General features: G+C 33.8%; 2 protein-coding genes across 3 annotated transcripts in view; one reads left to right on the top strand and one right to left on the bottom strand.

Annotated features, from left to right (window-relative positions):
* LOC149781251 (peroxisomal membrane protein PEX14-like) overlaps positions 1-2,340 on the bottom strand; it is a 52,771-nt gene extending 50,431 nt beyond the window's left edge. The window contains exon 1 of the mRNA XM_089935336.1: positions 2,299-2,340. Coding sequence (XP_089791462.1) covers positions 2,299-2,316 — 18 coding nt within the window. The 5' untranslated portion in view covers positions 2,317-2,340. The remainder of the gene's footprint in view (positions 1-2,298) is intronic.
* An 80-nt stretch (positions 2,341-2,420) lies between these two features.
* LOC149781250 (DNA fragmentation factor subunit alpha-like) lies at positions 2,421-18,977 on the top strand. 2 transcript variants are annotated; one of them, XM_089935332.1, is made up of 5 exons: positions 2,421-2,515; positions 9,189-9,304; positions 12,421-12,579; positions 16,866-16,996; positions 17,760-18,977. In XM_089935332.1, exons 2-5 carry the CDS (start codon positions 9,208-9,210, stop codon positions 17,979-17,981), a joined length of 609 nt encoding a protein of 202 aa, XP_089791458.1. In that variant the 5' UTR covers positions 2,421-2,515; positions 9,189-9,207; the 3' UTR covers positions 17,982-18,977. The 2 variants fall into 2 exon arrangements, with proteins under 2 accessions (XP_089791458.1, XP_089791459.1); XM_089935333.1 differs by having other exon boundaries at positions 2,509-2,646.
* The last annotated feature ends 2,043 nt before the right edge of the window (positions 18,978-21,020 follow it).

The raw sequence follows: 21,020 nt of genomic DNA, 5'->3' as shown, positions 1-21,020 counted from the left end.
GTGACTGGCATACAACAAACAGAAGGAACTTATTCTACACTGGATTATTTAAACATTAAAAAGTTAGCTATTATTGTGACAAATGTTCCAATACAATATAAAAATGAATAAATATAAGAGCAAAAATAGAAATATATGAACATATAACAATACTTCTGACATAATATAACAGATACCATATATTAATACACTATGTAACAGTCCATGATCTATTAACTAATAATTAAAAAATAGTCATCCCCAAATAATTACAAGTGTTATCCTTTAAGTGAAATATTGGTCAGGAATGTCACTTCTTCAAAGTCACTTGTCCTGGACAAGTGGATACAAAAATATTTGTACAGCCATGGTATGAATTCCATTTTAACTGTAGCCATTGTAGCAGCAGATATCTTGCAAGTTTCATGTAGTCTGCAAGGTGCAGATGACACATTTTAACCTGTACACTAGTCCACATCTAGTCACATCATCATGGATACTTCATCTAAATTGAGGATTGAGAATCCATGCAGGGCTCAAATGTTTGTGTAAAGTGACTTATCTCCTCCACTTGAATCAGGCAAAGTGGTTGAAAAATATGAAGATGTGTGTGTAGTCAAAATTTAGAATGTTTACAACACCTAATACAGCCAATTTACATAACTTTCAAGTTAAATAATATAAAAAGTATAGAAATGCTCATTATACCTAATAAAAGTAAAAGTTTCTAAGTTTGATTCAATAACACTGTTGTACCACTTTGTTATTGCAGAAGACAGTATGTTCAAAAAATGGCTTCTATCATGGACACTGTAGATTAAATACTGCACGTGGTGTCACATGTAGACTTTTTCCAAATTGACAGAGATTGCAAGGGCAATGACAGAATGGTGTGATATTTCATCACATCTTAAGGGATGAAATTATACTGAAATAATTGTGTCTGGTAATTCATTTATGAAAATGAATGCAAGATATGAAATAGGTCACACCCATTACATTACACAGTGATCACATTCAAGAGGGCTCTTAAAACTCACTTATTTCGACTGCAAGAACAAACTTAAAGACCTAATAATGTTTCCTACCTTAAATATTCTCAGCATGTTTTTTTTTAATGTTTTCTAATTTCATGGTGTTTGTTTTTGTAATCATATCATTATATGTTTTTTATCTTACAGATGTTGTCTAATGTTGTAAAGCACTTAGAGCTTCTAAAGATTAGGCACTATACACAGTTCTCATTATTATTATTATTATTATTACTTATTAAATTGGGACACATCACTTAAAATAACCGAAAATCACTTTAAAACAATTTTAAACAAATAAAATTTAATATGTGAATGGCTTATGTGAACACAATAAATTTCATCAGTTTGTACTTGATATCTGTATTTATTATTTTTAATGTTCAGTGGATTAAGACTATGATCCAATTAGTCAATGATTAAAGTAATATCTCTTTACTTTTAAAACTAAATACAACAATGCAGCTCTGAAAACTGATATCAGAGCTATAGCAACATAAAACAAGTTTAACTGATGATGAATTTTAAACCATTATTTAAGTCCTGAATACTATTTTAACAGGCTTTATCAAAGGTGCTGGTTGACAACATTTGAGGAAAAAAATTATTTTTAATCGCATTGATAATCTGATAATACTGAACAAAATGTATTCTTTACATCCACAAACCTGACTGACAACCTTTTCTTTCTTATAAATCTCTGTATATGATTTTTAATATTTGTATCCTTTTTTAATATGATCTGACACGTTTTGTTAGTAATCTAAAGTTTGAAAGGCTGCTGTAAGCTCATTTGTCTATAAGGAATTTTCATTTATTAATATTTTATTAAATATTTCTCAGATTATTTGTCAGATTCCTGTTTGTTTCTTTTCGATTTCTTTTTGGATCATTTTCATTGATAATCGGACAATGCTTCTCAATTTTGGACTTTGAACCCATCCCGAAGTAGCCTACGCGTTTCCAGTGGCGAATAAATGTGACAAGTCTAATGAGCCCATTTATATAAAAATATATAAAATTCTGAATAATGTTTCTAAATAAGGTACACTTAATTATTTTAAAAATGCAAATATCAGACTACTGTATATTTGTTTACCCAAACGGAAACATATTTCTTATCGAAATTAGGTGATTCTAGCTATATTTTGTTGGTAAAATATTAGTCGTAAAATAACTTAAGGCTAAGTTGGTAAGCAATTAAATTCAAATGTGTCTGTCATTATTAAAGTAAGCTATACTATTTTGCAAGAGAAATTTAATTTGTTTTGTCTCGGAACAGCGTTACCTTCCCAGTGTCAGCCATTTTGAAATGTTTACCTGTTCTGTTTGGAACACTTGCTCTGATTGGCCTTCCGATATAAGTAACCAATGAAAATTATTTTAATATTTACAGTAAGTTTAATTTTCCAATCCGCACCATCGCTACTAAATAACAATAAAACTCCCAGAAACTTATGAAGCTTCACGCTGTCCGATGAACGTGTATCCACACCACCAGATCGGTTTGATTTTTTTTGCTGTGTTTTTTTTTTTTTTTACAAAATACGTTAAATTGATGTACTATCTTGCAAGTAACCTTGACCTGAACTAACAACTTTAACCTGAAACAGTGTTTTGAACCTGCTTACTGAAAGTAATTTGTAACGTATTTCTGTAAGGTTGATCAGCATACCAAACAGTGTATTTCATTATCCCACACCATGTATTTTGGCCACATGATTTCAAATGACTTTGCGGTAATTTGGTCCCACAATGTAAGACTCTAATGTCGATCGGAGGGGGGAGGGGAGTCGGCATCGTTCCGACTGAGCTAACGATTCAGTGCTATGTGATGCACCAGCCAAAATCGGAACTAGAGGCAATTTATTCAAGAATAGCTTAATGATTGCAACCTATAATGTCCATTAATACTGGCCGCCATGTATAGCCTATCGTGTGCTGAAAAATGGCGTTAAACCCCACAACAACAACAACAAAACAACCTATAATGTAACACAGATTATTGTACAAGTTCTACAGTGTTGAACAACTCCCCAACCCCTACCCCAAACAAACAATGGTCGGCATCTAGTCCTACAATGTAAGATGTATCATGTGTTACTTATGTTTTGATGTTATGTCTTGCGGCCTAAATAACGGCCTTGTGTAGCTTGTTACCAAGCCAACTGACAGGAGAACAAAAGGTAATATTTTTAGCAATATATCATACACTTGGTAGCCCATATCGACACTCGTCCACAGATTTAAATTTAATTGATCATTCTTTCTTTGCTGTCTTTATCATGATGGAATCAAAATCTGACAGTAGGAAATGGACACATTTTCATGTTCTGTTCAGCTGGTTAGAATTCGATGGAAGCTGAGAAATCCGAAATTGGATTAGGTTGAATGTTTCTTTAGCGAAATGAATAAAAAATATACTAATAGGTTGGGTCGGGAATCTGGACACATTTTCACATTCGGGCATTTTCGGTGCATAGTTACGACTGCTGCGGTGAAAACGACCGGGGCTGTTCTAGTGACATCAGTACCGTGTGGGTGACATTCATACAACATTTTAAAATATGCCTAAGATTTGCAATTATTATTATAAAGCAGTGTAAAATACACAACTTTTATTAATCAAAGTTTAATAGGACATTTAAAGAATAATAATAATGGAAAAATATAAATTAATGAGAACTTTATAAAATAATTAGCATCACAGGTAATACTGACTGAAAATTTCTGATTTTGATATAGCTTAATTAAAAGAAAAATAAGTTTAAGAAAAGGTGTACAATTACTTCAACAAAATATTTTGTTAAAAAAACAAACTTACCAGGTTTATCAGTAGATTGGTAACAAATATCAGGCCATGTCTCTTCATGTTGGGTTATTTACCCAAATATTTACTGGAAATTTATAAGGACAATCATTAATTTCCACAACTTTAAGTTTCTGTAAATATTGTACATTAGCATCACTATCCAGCATCTCTTTGTAAATGTAAGACGTTGCAAGAATGGCCAACTGATCTTATGAACATTGCATTTATATTTGTCATTTTATAAATGAAAAGTGTGCAATATACAACCTATATAACAAACACAGCCTTCAAACTGCCCTAACACTAATTGTCATATATTGTCGTGTACTCATGTACGTGACACTTACACACCACTACCACCCTTATCAACCTAAAATATATTACATCTATAACAATATTTGACAGACACATATTTATGGTTTTATATCCTGCTTGTACAGAAGACTGCAGCACTTCTGAACAGATCACAGAAATAATAAACAAAATATAAGCAAACTAAAATGATTTGATATATGGAACATGACTAATGCTACCGTACTGTTACGAAGCAATTGTTTTCACCTCTGCAATGTGGCAGAAGTTAGGTCACTAAGCTTGTGACGTCATGCCAACCCAACCTATATTGAAAAAATGTTGAGATAACTTTGTTTTGTTCAAGATACTTATCCTTTTAATGAATTTTGGCATTCCCTGCTTACATTGCATTCCAACCAACTGAAATATAGGGCAGTGGAACTTGAAAATACCTCCATTTACTTGTGTGAGAATTTTAATTTTTTATAAACAAAAGACCATCAGAGTAAGTCCACCTAAATCAATACGACTTTCATTTGCGAGAAGCTTCAGTATTTGCTGCCAAGTGTGTGAGATAATACTAAATATTTGGTCTCTCATTCCGATGTCAGTCAACATTGGAACACAATACACCATGCCATTATTTAGGCAGTAAGATGTAGACCCAAAAACAAATATCATGTGATATGTTTTAGGTGGAATGACATGGGAGGTGTCTTACATTGTAGAACTATAGTCCTGTAGATTATGTAGGCATTCAATACAGACAGTACTAGTTGTTCCGAATTTTAATACCTTTAAATGATGATTATTCACATTATTTGGATCCTCATACATCCATATTCCTTTGGAAGGTCATTATTTACATACACCCAAAAATAAATAAAGCTAAAATCAATGTTGATGTCATTGGACATCTTTGGATGTCAACCATAAAAGTGTATTCAGTACACAACCGGTTGAATGTTACACATGGTGTTGTCACAATGAAAGCTGTGCATGTCGAAAAAAATTCATTCTACCCTGTTATCTGTTATGATAGACTGACATCCTCTTTTCCTGACCCAATTCGGTATCTGGCCACCATTGTAAAACTTATAGTGATCAATAGTTTTCATCTGGAAGTTTTTTGGGGACATTTTTTTAATGTGCAGAACATGCAAGTATTTGAAGAGCATTAGTTCTTTATTGAAACAAATGTTGCTAATTTAGCCATATGTCAGATACATTTGTGTTGTTAAAGAAAATGTAGCATAATTAGCTAGCCGATTCCAGCATTTCTTGGCTAGCATCATTCTTCAATCAACTGAAATTGTGGTCAGCAGTTTTACAAAAATCCAGCCACTTAATTGTGCCTAGATATGCTTCATTAAAAATGAAGACAAGAGAGTAAATAGTACTACGGAAATCACTAGATCCTGATATGGCCACACACACACACACACACACAAAAAAAAGTGTGTTTCTGGTCACCCGAACATCCCTGTTGCTTGGAACCAACCCTTGCACAAGCACACCCCACAAAAATAAAATTAAAAAACTTACCCAGAATTGATTTGTACGTTTAATTGAGCCACCTGAAGCACTTAGTAAATGATGTATACTAATCATTATACTATAGGTGTATTTTTTTTAATGTGACCTACAAAACACATCGTTTTGTGTAATGTCAATACTGGCTGTCAACTGTGTGTCATATTCTTGAATATTTAGCCCGTTCCTGTTATTGAACCCCGTCATACATATCAGGGTTGATATCTGTGTTGAATGAAGCAATACCTATGCATTGTAATGTATTGTAAATATGGTAGTAGCTAGATTATGGTATTGTCCAGTCTTCTGTTTTGATAGTGTCATAAACTCACGGTTCTTAAGAGAACAGATCTTTCAGTTACATCATAATCATGACATTTGTTTTCCCCCTTCAACCTCCACCTCTGTAGAGGTTGGAGCAGACGATAATCTTCATGTCTGCCAATTTGTCCTTCATTGAAGCACACAGTCATATTTGCACAACTGGTCCTACAGCCTTTTGATGGATTGCCTTGAAACTATGATCGTCACCTAGACATGTAGACAAATCACTTTGCCCTCACAGGTTTTGTTGTTGTCCTTTTGTGCTGTAGTGTAATGCAGTGTTTCACACAATTAGTAGTGTAATGCATTGTTAACACATTTAGTAGTGTAATGCAGTGTTTCACACAATTATCTCTTGTCAGCTGGACCTGCAGTATTTGATGGATTTCCATGATACATATTAAATATTGTGGTAGCACCTGATAATGAATGTATCACAAATCAGGATGTTCCTGAAATTTTTATTCAAGTTATATCCCTTGTCATATAGCTAAATGCAATGTATAACAGAATCTAGTCTCATAAATTTCAGTGGGTCACAATGAAATGTGTGAGAAAATATGACCATCATTAAAAGATGTGCATATCAACAAATAGGTGGGGGTGGGAAGATTTTAGAAACTGACAAAAAATTAACTAACATTTCTCTTTAAGTATTAATTTATTCAGTATTTTTACCATTAGTAATTAAGTAATTACCATGCTACATTAAATATTAACCATTAAATTTTTAGAGTGGGAGGTAGGAATTATTGTTTTCTCAGAATTTTTGGTTTTCAGAAGCTTGATATAATATTTTAGTCTGTATTGTAGAAACTAATGATAATTGTATTGATTATATTAGTTGAAGAAAAAATTATTTATTTAAAAGAAAGAATCTTCGGTCATAAAGAAAATCACAGGTCCATCCCTCCTTCTCACCCCCACCCCCCTGAAAATGAAATGGTTGGTCTGTTATAGATACTACCAACATATAGAATTCATTACAATGTATAATAGAAGCCATACACAGTTGAAGTCATATGTCCAAAATACACCTGTGATGATGTAATAATGCAGTAATGTACTGTATTTCTAATAAATCCTCTGACACTAAATTTTCTTCTTCTCATTTTAAAAAGTAATGCGTAAAAAAAATGAATTATCACTTTGTGGAATGGATTGTGTACACAAAAATAAAGGACCAGACATTGTGGACTCCAAAATATGTACACGATTGTGAATATTATATTTATTGGACATAATTGTACCCAAGAATGCACTAGTACAAGATGTTGCTTGAATTCATTTACATATAATTGTATCACAATAAGTAAATTAATAAATGGATAAGTATAATATGGACAAAGGTGTTCATCATCACTTTTTATTATTTTAAAAATGGGGTTGGGGTAGAGATTTTAGCCATTCTTTATGCCATTATGCTTGGAGTGACCTTTCATCAGAGAGACATCATTACTTACACAGTAAATGGTAATTATACAAAATACATACTCCATCAGTTTCAGAGAAATATAATTTATATTTAAATATTCACAGCATTTACATCATATAAACTCATTTAGTTTAAATCCAAAGAATGATTATTTAGAATGATGTATTATTTTCTCTGTGACTAAAATGATGTCCACATTCCCAGTAAAGATTAGCCTTTGCCAGTAAGTGCTTTTACAATTCAACTATCTAGGCAGTAGTTGATCTGGTATTGCTAATGTACTGCATAGTTGTTGATCTGGTATTGCTAATGTACTGCATAGTTGTTGATCTGGTATTGCTAATGTACTGCATAGTAGTTGATCTGGTATTGCTAATGTACTGCATAGTAGTTGATCTGGTATTGCTAATGTACTGCATAGTAGTTGATCTGGTATTGCTGATGTACTGCATAGTAGTTGATCTGGTATTGCTAATGTACTGCATAGTAGTTGATCTGGTATTGCTAATGTACTGCATAGTAGTTGATCTGGTATTCCTAATGTACTGCATAGTAGTTGATCTGGTATTGCTAATGTACTGCATAGTAGTTGATCTGGTATTGCTAATGTACTGCATAGTTGTTAAATAGATTCAAGATTTGGCACTTCTATCAATGAGTACAAAGGTGTTAAGAAACTAAAATGAGTTGTACTAGATATGAACATACATAAATATTGTTATGATCAAAGAAAGAAAGATTGACAATTTATACAGCACATGTCCCCAAAACCAATTCTAAATATATACATGTACATTGATTAGTGTACATTGCTAATTTTCATAAGAATTAGACCTAAGAGAAAGGTGGGATAGTATGTTTGCTCAGTAGATAACATGTTTTAATCTTAGGTATTCACAGTATCTATATCCATACAAATATAGATTGCTAATTTAAGCTGGAATTTAAGTACTTACTGTATTTGTAAAAAAAAAAAAACAACTTAAAATGACCTTTAATTTACAAAAGGCTTGTGTGTACAGAATCATGTCTGGTGGAGAAAGGTACACACTAGCTTGTGCCAGTTTTGTTATTATTTTTTATTATTAAACATTTTTAAAATATTTGTACATGACAGATTCAGTAGATGCACTCAGCATTTAATGCCAGTATGCCAATGTGAAGAACACCTTGTAGTATACTAATATATTTCAGTGATCTTACTCTCATGTGTTGCCATGGTGATTTTAATCTCATGTGTTGCCATGGTGATTTTAATCTCATGTGTTGCCATGGTGATTTTAATCTCATGTGTTACCATGGTGATTTTAATCTCATGTATTGCCTGATGATTTTAATCTCATTTTTTGTGAGGTGAAGCAAAAGTAGTATTTGTTTTATACACCAATGTATATGTTCATGACACATTTTTCTACCAGCTTGTGTATTTATTTATTATGCTTCTTCATGTATTGATTTTGAGCTTACATCAGTTTAATCTCCACCTTCTTAAACTGCTCACAAAAATAAACAGTAGAAACCAGAATAGAGAAAATCACAACGGAGGGCTTTCAAATCATGAATATTAGATCAAGGCATGGATGTTAGGCTAAATATAAATCAGTGGTAGAAACTTTATTTTTAGTCAATTATTGCATTCTGTCGCCTATTTCATGTTGCCAGAAAAAGAATAAAAATATGTTTTAATATTTACTCTGCCATCACAAAGACTGAATATGAGTTATTGTTTAGTCTCAAATTTTGTTTTACAGATGAGTATTATTATTATTATCTTTTATAGAGTTTTTAAGTTCAAGAAAATGGCCACAGGGCCTAGACCATACAAAGTTTGGAACCATGATCGCTCTCTGAAGAAGTCTGTTACAGCTTCTAACCTTGAAGAGTTAATAGCAAAAGGTAAAGTTCATCAGTTTGTAAAGAAAAGTAGAATCATGTTTATGACTTATGCTTAACAATAAAAGTCCTTAGAATATTCGCTTTTCTGCAAGGTGTTATCTGGCTGGTGTTCTATATGGAAAGTGCTATGAGTGATGTGTACATATTCAAGATTTTTAGATTCAAGGGTATCTCAGACCTTGTGGATGGTTACAGTTGTCAAAGTTCATGGTCACTTTGACTGAAAGAAGAAAAATAGTTTCTGCACAATAATATTAGTCCCACATAAAAGATCAGGACCAAACTTGTGGATGGTTTGCACTTAGGGTGAGGAGGAATGTCATCTTCCGTAGGAGAACAATTGTATCTGCACAATAATATTAGTTCTGCTTGATGTGCCAGGACCAAATTTTGTGGATGGCTTGCATTTGGGGTAAGGATAAAGTCTTTTAATCTGGTGATCATAATTCAACAAGAATTTACATCACAGACCTTGAACAGACTTTGTGGATGGTTATGCTTAAAGTATGGCAAAATCCTATTTATTCAGGGTCAAAGGTCAGGATCAGTTGACCGAAAGAAATGTTTCTACACACTTGGTGAATGGCTTGCACTTGGGGCAAGGAAGAAGCTATTGATTTGGAGGACAAGGTCACTGGCTGAGAAAACTTAAACAAAATGGTTTATACTTTTAAAAAAATCAGTTTTTGACTAGGTGCCTTCAGTGACTTCACCAAAGTTTGTTAATGACTTAAATACTGAACGAGATCCCTTTTGCCTTTTGAGGTTGAAGGGGAAAAGTTAGGTCACTGTTACTGAAGAAAGAAATAATGTTTTGGCATAACTTTAGCTGTAGATCACATCCCATGATCCGTGTTTGTGGAAGGCATGTGCTTAAGGTACAGAAGACGCCTATTCATTTTTGGGCGAAACAGTGAAAAATAAGTCATGGATCTGGCAGAATAATTTTAGTTTATGAGTAAGTTCCATGACCAGGCATTGTGGATGGCTTGCAATTAAGTTAACAAAGAAACCTTTGGATTCAGGGATCTAACAATCAGCTCATAATCTTGACAAGTCAAATAAGAAAAAATGGCTTCTGCAGAGTGATTGTTGTCTAATACCACCAACCTTGACCCAATGGTAACTGCTCCGGTGGCCTAGTGTTTAGAGCATCTGCCTCAGATACAGGAGGTCACGGGTTCGATCCCCGGCCAAGTCATGCCAAAGACTTACAATAATGGTACTAACAGCTGCCCTCGCTTGGCATTCAGCATTAAGAGGTTAGTGTTAGGACTGGTTGGCCTGGTGTCAGGATAATGTGACTGGGTGGGACATCATGCTACATGTCTGCGGCATGATGCCCCAGTGCTAGACATCACTATAAACTGCCACAATGCAGACATCGTAGCGTTTTGACTGATTTTTTTTAAAAACTACGTTTAAAAATCAAAATCACATCACTGACCAAAAGGTCCAAGTCATTGAGACCTGTTGTCAAGGTCTCCAGAATAGCTTAGCCCTCACAGTGCCAGCATAAAGGAGTATTAATCTTATATGGTACAAAAATTATTTTTTAAATGTATATTATTGTTTTATACATTGTATCAGATGAATAATGTGTGTGAATATTTTAAGCATGTGCTGATTTTAATAGAAAATACACATGGCAACAATTTCTGTTTCAGATCTGCTCTAATGCTCACTACAAAAATAAGACATCTTTTTGAAGTGATTCGTTAACAGCATATGTAGCTGATGTTTGGGTTTCATGATAATTTTATTTAAAATAAAGCATTCCCTGTTTGGAAATGTATTAATTTCACTACCTGGGCATTTTCATTTGTATAGAAAAAATAATGCGCAGCAATTGATTATGGTGTGTTTCTTACATGATTTTAACACTGTTGATCTACTTGTATGTGTTTGAAAGAAGAGGAAGAACTCAATTACAGTGCTAAATGAATCATACAGCCCAATGTTCATGACCACTGTCAGTTTAGATTATTGGTGTTCATTTCTCTGTTGTGAAATCTGAGCTGTCCCTTTCTTTTTCTGATACGGTGATGCATTGCTAGTTGCATATATTGAGTGATACCTGTGTGATTCTTTATCCATGAACACTTGGGAATTAATGACTTATGAGACCATACAAGACAATGTTTTTCACTCTAAAGGTACAGAAATATTATGTTGTATCTTAAAACAGTTAGTTCAAAGATTTGGTAGCTGCCAATTTTGTTGATATGTGGAGTGGGTATCTTGTGTTATTATGACACACTGACCTGCTATACTACTGTGGAACTTAAAGTTATCATTTTTGCTTATTTAAAATGTAAAAAAGATTATCAGTGGCTCTCTAACTTTATTTGTTTTCAATGTCAACCAAGAAGTATGTTATAATTATTGCAGCATTCAGAAATTGAAACTTCTTAACATCCCTGAATATGATGATGAAATACATAGACTACATCAACCTGAAGGCAAACTGAAAACATACAGAGAGTTAGACATGCAAATAATGGAGGCATAAGTCACTGTTATTAAGAGTGAATATGCAGAAAGTTTGAAATTGTTGGAAACCATGTTAGTTGCAATCTCCTGAGCAAAATGTTGATTAGAATTCTGACTCGTGAAGAATAACAAATTTATAAAAAGAAACCATTTCAGGCTGGACAATCTTGAGATGTGTATGAACAGAAACTCTCCTGATCCATTCAGTAACGAGAAAGTTGACCCAGTAATGAAACACCAGCAGACATTGCAGCCTGGAATATAACATTCTTTTAGCGAAATTGAATCAAAATCTGAGAAAAAAGTCGTACATGAATGATATTTGAAAACACTGTACAGCAGAAACTATTTTAATATTGACTACTGGTTTACATCAGGATGAAGAAAATTGATATTAATCAAATTAAATCAGGTCAAAATTTGTTTGTCAAGTCAGGTATAATTCTTTTCATCTGAAATATATTATTTTTTGAGGCAAATCAGCACAGAAAATTAGTCACTTTGAAGCAGTTTAAAATACATATTTTGCCCTGAGGCTTTGTTGGAAAGATTTTTTTTTAGCACTGGTGTTATATATGCAGTATCACAATACAGTGACCTTGTGTGACTTCATCTCATTGCAGGGAAAGAGAAGCTTGGCATTCCTGCAAGTGAATATGTTCGTGTTGCTTTAGGGGAGGATGGTACAGAGGTCGATGAAGAAGATTACTTCACCTTTCTGCCATTTAACAGCACTGTCATCCTACTACAAGAAGGACAGACGTGGAGACCAGAGGGATCAGGTTCGTTAGTCATGCTATTTCTCACCAATATTTTACCATAGATCTTTGTTGAACAGCAGGATACATGTATCGAACCTTTCCAGTGAGATGTTTTTTATTATGCAAAATAAATTACATGAGCTGTCTTTGGCATTTTAATAATGCCAGGTGTCAACGTTTACAGACATTCTGATATTTACTTGGCAGATTCACCTATTCGTAATAACCTAACTTCCTGCCATCTCTTAGCAGATAAGGACTGGCTAATACCAGTTGTAAGATTACTGTAAGAGTCCTGTTTATTACTTAGCAGATCAGGACTGGCTAATGCAGTTGTAAGATGACTGTTTGAGGAATGTTTATCACTTAGCAGTTCAGGACTGGTTATGCTTGTTGTAAGATCACAATAAGAGGCGTGTTTATTACTTAACAGATCAGGACTGACTAATGCCAGTTGTAAGATCACAATAAGAGGTGTGTTTATTGCTTAGCAGATCAGAACTGACTAATGCCAGTTGTAAGATCACATTAAGAGGTGTGTTTATTACTTAACAGATCATAACTGACTAATGCCAGTTGTAAGATCACATTAAGAGGTGTGTTTATTGCTTAGCAGATCAGGACTGACTAATGCCAGTTGTAAGATCACATTAAGAGGTGTGTTTATTACTTAGCAGATCAGGACTGACTAATGCCAGTTGTAAGATCACATTAAGAGGTGTGTTTATTGCTTAGCAGATCAGGACTGACTAATGCCAGTTGTAAGATCACATTAAGAGGTGTCTTTATTACTTAGCAGATTAGGACTGGCTAATGCCAGCTGTAAGATGACTGTTTGAGGAATGTTTATCATTTTAGCAGTTCAGGACTGGTTATGCTTGTTGTAAGATCACAATAAGAGGCGTGTTTATTACTTAACAGATCAGGACTGGCTAATGCCAGCTGTAAGATCACTGTAAGAGGCATGTTTACTTTCAGACAGTTTTGGCTGGCTGATGCTAGTTGTAAGGTCACTGTAAGAGGCATGTTTACTTTCAGACAGTTTTGGCTGGCTGATGCTAGTTGTAAGATCACTGTAAGAGGCATATTTACTCTCTGACACTGATTTCAATAAACATTATTAACCCAAGGAAGATACACCAAGAGAACACAAAAGTAATCACATATGCTCAATTATACTGTATATACTGGCTTCTAAATCTAGTTCAACTGCAAACAACATCGACTCTGATATGCCTCTGCAAAATGTGCTGGCAGGTCAGGGTCCAATGTTTTCTTGCTCCTAATAAAATCCAAAGACTATGATCAGCTGGCATATTATGTGGTGGCAGATCTGGGCAGATGCTGTTTGCAGTTGAACTCGACTTACAAGCAAGTATGCATGATATTTGTTTTCAAATCCCTCCATGTCATGTAGAGCACATTCATATTGTTTTTATATAGTATAGATATGAATATATTCAAAAGACAGTAATTCTTTCACAAATCTATACAAATATATTATAATTATAATTAGCATGTTGTACTAATTCCAACTTGTGTTGATATTGAAGGGGGTGGGCAAAACAATGGGAGATAATTAAACCTTGTCGCAAGTTTTATTTTTTTCATAACTATTTAGACACCTGGTTTCTTCAACTTGACATGAATGGTTCATAAACTAAATTTGATTGGCACATTGGGCCAAGTAACAAGCATTCTGTCATAGTTTGAATCTTGCATCAAGAAAGTTTTGCAAAAGTGTATTTATAATACAGGCTATCTAGAAGACCCAAAATGGCTGAGTCCCAGTGTAGTTCATCTTTAGATGATGAATTCATAGTGATCAAGGCAATGTATAGGAAGTATATCAGACTTTTTGACCTGGGAAAGTGTTAATGGAGATACCAGCGAGTGATTTTAAACCTGAAAATGACGTTAAATATGAGTCTGATGTACATGCAGAATGGACAAAAACGGAGGGCATGAGACACAACCCCACATTTCAGAGGTTTTTCAAAATTAAATGTATAAAAGGCTATCTACTGAATTAAAATATAGACAATTTTAAAGTATATTGCACTTTTTGTTTCTTTTCTCATCATAATGTAGCCCTGCAGGATCCTGTGCTACAAAACCATATAGCCGTAGCAGAAAGTTGCAATAAATAAATCTGCTAAATAAGAACCTGACATTAAAATTAAGAAGTAAAACTATTTATTTGATCAAAATACCTCAGTTTCAACAAGTAGACTATGGCATTAATGGACTTAAAATCCTAATACAGTCTTATGGAAACGTTAAATCTGGCATAGTAGTCAGTAGGTTTGCTAATTCAAGAAAATTAAAGTTAAGCAAAGGTTATGTTAGTGACAAATGTTACTTTTGAGCAGAAGTGTCCAAAAGACTATACCTGTGAGCTGTGGAAAATTGTAAACAACAGCCATAAAGAACAGTTTTCAAACTCATTCCAGCTGGCTAAGCAAGCTATGTATATGCTCTTTCAGACATCAGACTGAGAAGGGGTTCTCAATACAGAACAATATTCACACACAGATAAGGAAGAGATTAAGCTCAGAAACAATCAACAGATTGATGCCTATAGAACCAAATGCAGCATACGTTAAAGATTTTGATTTCAATAGGGGTCTTATAGAGTGGAGCAGTAAGAAAGTGAGATGGATATTAAAGTGTTAGGGACATACTGAACCATGGACATTTTTGTTCTACTCCTGACTTACATCTGTGAAAAGGGAGGAAATCCCCCTTATGATGACATCCTGGCAGCATCTCTGCATTACATATACTAATCATTATAATATACATAATGTTATTTTCTTAAAAATACATGCCTACCTACCCTGATTTTAAAATCAGTGAAATAGGAAACACATATTGGAAGGGGGGGGGGGGCTTATCCTTGTATAGTTTACAACTACACCTAACAAAAAACAATATAGTGAATCCAGAAAGTGCCAGAAGATACAAGTTGGACAGGTTAGGCTTCCTGATTATTATGATTTGCTCGCAGAAATCATATTTAGGTCCAGAACTTGTCATCTCCTGGGAGTTTGCCTATCCAGTTGGTTAAGTTTACAATTCACAGATCATATACATTTATTCATTTATTGTCTTCATTTTACTTCCTGTTTACTCTTTGATCATAGCTGCCAACCCTCACGATTTTGGTGTGAATTTCAAGACTTTTTAATCGATTCATGGATTCACATTGCATGCCAAAAAATCATTAATTCCCAATTCTCAATTATTTTAAATCTTTAATAAAATAACTGATTTCCCATTAAGTGCTAGTCGTGATATCGGCAGTTGCCAAAACGGTCCAGTACTGTTGGTCACGATATTAATATTAACTATAGCTGATTGGTAATTTGGTACAGTTGGCACAGTAGCTAGCATTTTAGCATATTTTAATCTATATGTATAAGAAAAGTTTTACAGACTGGTGCCTAACTGGAATTTTGCTCCACACATGTGCTGCAAACACTGATTTGAATTACCATTCAGCATTGCATCTTGAAAATGTCGTCATCAACAAGGAAAAAGAAATGTATTGCACAAAAAGTGAAGTTTAGTTTGGAATATACCAAAAATTCGCTGTGCATTCAGCCATCAAACACCAATATACATCATGCTTTTTGCACGCAGTGTGTGCCACACATTTTAGCATTGGACATGGTGGCAGAGACAATGTGAGGAAGCACATTGGTAGCAAAAAGCACTTACAGGTTGGGAAAATTAAGAACTCACAGCAGATTTTTGCTCTAGAATATTTTAAGCCATTGACGGAAGACTTGCAAGCTACCAATGCTGAAGCATTGTTTGTGAGTTTTCTTGTTGAACACATCTGCCTTTATCAGCTGGAAACCATGCTAAACATTTGTTCTGACAAATAATCCCAGACTCGAAGATTGCTTCACGAATTCGTGTTAAAATTCACTAATTTTTATCCCTGTTTTCACTAATTGCGAGCCTGGAGGGTTAGCAGATATGTATGCTACTTCCTTTTAAAATAATTTATAAACTTTATTTTATTTATTTAATTTAACACAGCTGTTATTACGGATTCTGCAAAATTAGTGAAACTCTGTGTTCAGAACATCCAGCTTGTAGTTCTCTCAACTTTCACATCTTAATAATTTTATATTCTTGGCTCTCAGTTTTTGTGGATGCATGGATTTGTTACTTATATACAGAATAAAACACACATGCACAGTTTCAAAGTTTTTTAATAATTAACAGATTATGTTATTTTTTTTTAAAAGAAGCACAGGGTTTTAATTAACTTCCACTGTATTTTGTATTACCAGAGCATGGCATGGATGAGCCAGATTTTATGACATCTGATGGCAGACAAGTGTCGGATAGAGTGAGGATGTTGGCCACTGGGCTCAACAAAGACATGTCCAGGCTCATTACGTTCTCTAATGAAGATCTCCAGGTACTTCTTATCAAAGTTTCATTCTAATTTAGTTTGCAATAGAATATTTTTTTTAGGCCAAGAAAATATATATACTGTATATTGGATGGAAAATGGATCATTTGAAGAATCTAGACCTAGAATTCTGCATGAAAGTATTTTTTTTAAAAAAAAGACATCAGTATAAATAAAGCATTTGCCTTGGAGGATATCTTCTGACTTGTGTTATAACTTTTTGGACTTAAAAGTAAGTAGCAGAAAGAAGTGTAATCAACAAGTTTAGTAAAGTCAACAAATAAATTTGTTTCTCCAAGTTACTAAGTGAAAATTTAAGAGGAACTTACTGTATTGTGAATTAAATCCAAATATACCTAAAAGTTCTGTGACAAGTCCAAAAGTATAGAATGTTCTGAATGAATTCATTAATCTTGAATGTGTTAATATACAAATAGCCTTGAATGAGCTGATGTACCAGTAGTCTTGATGCATCAAAATTATATAATCCAGAATGTCTTTGAATGAATTGACAATATTCCCAAGATAGTGATTTTGTCCAAAGAGTCCATGAGCAGTTTGTAATTCCAGTGAATAATTTTTAAATAAATGATTCCCCTCAAATTATATTCTAACACATCTGAAAATGATTCCAAAGACTGATCTTGAGATAGGAAGGAAATAACTTTGTTTACCTCAGCCTTATATAAAAACCTAAGACTAAGGAAATGTCAAGGATGTGGGTCAAAAGTTCTAAATTATTTGGTAACCCATACTCTTTCTGTTCCAGGAATTGGCTGACATGAAAACACAGGACCTGGCACAAATGTTGATGGACACAGATGAGTATGCAAAGGCTGTCCAGGATGCTTGTCAGAGATTTCTTGATGAGAGACAGCAAACGTCAGAGGCTATGGAACTGCTTTGTCTTTACCATAAGGCACGGGAGTGTAGCCCTTATGTCAATGATGAAGGGGAGGGACACAAGCGACAGAAGTTCTCCCAAACATGACAGTGATTTTTGTTTTGTTGTTTTAATCACATCAGAAGAAAGAAATAGCATCTTATTTATCAGTTTGATTCTTTATGTGTCATTGGTATCATTATATCTCCACCTATTTAGATTTATGGGAATCCTCATATTCATCAGTTCATCCTTCTGTTGATCAAACTATGAACGCAACCAGTCCTGCATTGGGAGGGGGATTCCTATGAAACTTAATAAATGTTATGGTCATCACCTGAAGATGCAGATTTTTAAAATGATCACTTTGCTGACAAATATTTCATAGAGTTATTGTCCTTTCTTTACTTGTGGCTGCAACTAGTCTCCATATTTTTGATGGATTGCTGTGTAACTTCGTACATAATGTGGGCATCATCTGAAGATTTGCATATCAACAAAGCATTTTTTTAAAACAGTGGTCACTTTTCCCGTGATGGTTGGGGGCATAACCAGCAGTAGTTTATTAGGATTTATGTTTAAAGTATTTTATTTGCATCCATTTCTTGATAGATTCTCATCATACTTGGCTGTTTGTTCGTTTGCTTTTATTTCCCAATTTTTAATTAAAAATTTTTTTTTATTCCGACTTGGTATGATTCATTATGTAGTTAAGATAGTTCTGCAAGATGCTTACTTGCCCCATTAATTGAAAGGTCAAGCTTGCAGTCATACAAAATTTGAGTTTAGGTTTTGGTCAAAGTTTGTTTGTCTTTGTAAATTACTTAAACTCCTCGATGGAGTTTGTTCATTCTTAGGATGAATTGTTTTGAAACTAAGACAGTTTGAAAACTAAAACATGCATGGTTGTTCATTTTACTTTGTGCAAGGTCACAGTAATGGAAAATTTGCATTAAGATTTTGGTTGGAAGTTTTTTCTTTGCTTATATTTTCTAACCCCATGATACTTTCATTTATACTTAGAATAAATCATTGTGAAGCTTACACCATTCATTCCGCAATATGTTTCCCTGGAATAAAGGTCACAATCATAGTAAATTTGCATTAATGTTTTGGTTAATGATTTCTTTTCAATTTGTTTTTATTTCCTATACCCCTTTATGGATTTGCTTTGTACTTAAGATGAATCGTTGTGAAGGTACGACAATTAAATGAATTTTGACTTGCACCTGGATGTAGTATATTGTGACTGTAATTAGTCTGATTGCCTTGAAACTTGGGAATTATTATGATCAGCACCAGAAAATGAGCATGCCATTAAATCACTGTACTCCTTTGATTTCTAGTAGAGGTATTACCATAGTGTATGACAGAATCCTGTGAACACATCCAGTCTCAGTCTTTAGAGGATTCCCATGAAACTTTCTACATGTTTGCAGTATGGTCATCGTTTAAAGATCAATGCTTTAACAAATCACTGTGCTCTTTAAATTTTTTTTTAGAGTTTCGCTTTTCATCCTGCAACTAAATGCGGTGTAAGACATAATCTTGTGACTGCATTGTGTATTGCAGACTTTTTTTGTATGGATCACTTTGAAACTTGGTACATGGTACAGTCATCATCGCAAGATGTTCATATTGACATGTTTTTGTTTGCTCCTGTGACATTTGTAAGAGTTATTGCCCTTTTGACTTACAGCTGGATGCAGTTTTTGACAGAATATTGTGAATGCTGCTGCTCTTGCAAATTTCACTGAACTGTCATGTACTATAGTCATCATCATCAAAAATCATTTTCTCACACTATTTTTGGTAGAGTTATGCACTTTTATTTTACTGCTGACTCAACTCCATCATGGCACGAGGTGATATATTTATGTGAGCATATTACTCACCATTTATCTAGTTTATATGCACATTATTGGAAACACTTCTTTCATGGAATGGGCTCTTTGACACATCATGACATCTTTGAAACATCATGGAATCTTTGACACATGACATCTTCGACATATGGCATCTTTGTTATGTCATGGTATCTTTGACACATCATGGCACCTTTGATACATCCTTGCATCTTTGACACATCATGGCATTTTTTACATGTCAGGCATAAGGAACTATGATGTCTGAATGCCTTTGGTTGCAACTTCCATAAATAAAAATTTCAGTGAGCATAAATTTTTTTTAAATTCTCCATTATCTTGATATTTTGTTATGACTATTTGTGCTGAGGAATCAATTACATCAAAATGATTTGTTTTGATAAGTGTTAAATAGTACATGTTCAGAAATAATGAATTCACTATATCTTGTCAATTTGTGGGGGGGGGGGTCTTGTGTATTTCAGCTGCCATGGTCTTAGACCAGATACATTTTGGGAATGATTTCAGTCCATTTTCATCCATTCATCCTTCAATATATTTTTCTTCACAATTGTCTAACATTTTAGATGACAGTTATGGAACTCAGCATGAGTTTCTGAGTATTCTGAGCAAAGATGCATCAAATATAGAACATGCAAATATGATAGAAAATGGCCAATTTTTAAAAACAAATTACAGCTTTTCAGAACAAACACATTCAAGATACAGCTGGTCTTTCTAGAAAACAACAGACAAATATAAAATACAAGATGGCCACTGTTTATATCCTGTAATGTTTATTTAGAGATGCATTATGCAACAGTATTTTCAAGATATGTTTTTGTGGACTGAATACAAATAGGTCAGATAATCATAGTGATCTGTTTTCACCATTCTGAAGATTATATCGCAGACTGTTTTGACCTCTTAATGGTTGTACACTGTCAAAGATGCAGTTTTGTTCTGTTCAGGAATCAACACAACCCTGATTGTTGTCATTTTGAAATTGTGTTCAGAGCATTTTGACTATATGTAACTTTAAAAGAGAGAGAGCATACACTATTGTGTATACTTACAATTTTATGTTGAATTTAGTCTCCCTTTAATGGAAGTTCTTGAGCCACTTCTGTTTTTTTTTAACGAATATTGCTTCTTTTATTCTTGGTCAAGTATCAGGTTGTGCATTTTTCTATAAAGTGATGTATTTTTATAATAAATAGTCTCTTTTTGGCAATTCATTTAATTTTTGTTTTTATTTGCTTCTGTTGTTGTGCATATGTTA

The sequence above is a fragment of the Sinohyriopsis cumingii genome, chromosome 15, assembly GCF_028554795.1.
Source record: "Sinohyriopsis cumingii isolate HCF-2022 chromosome 15, ASM2855479v2, whole genome shotgun sequence".
In the NCBI taxonomy this organism is placed as follows: domain Eukaryota; kingdom Metazoa; phylum Mollusca; class Bivalvia; order Unionida; family Unionidae; genus Sinohyriopsis; species Sinohyriopsis cumingii.
This window is presented reverse-complemented; position numbering and strand designations above follow the sequence as displayed.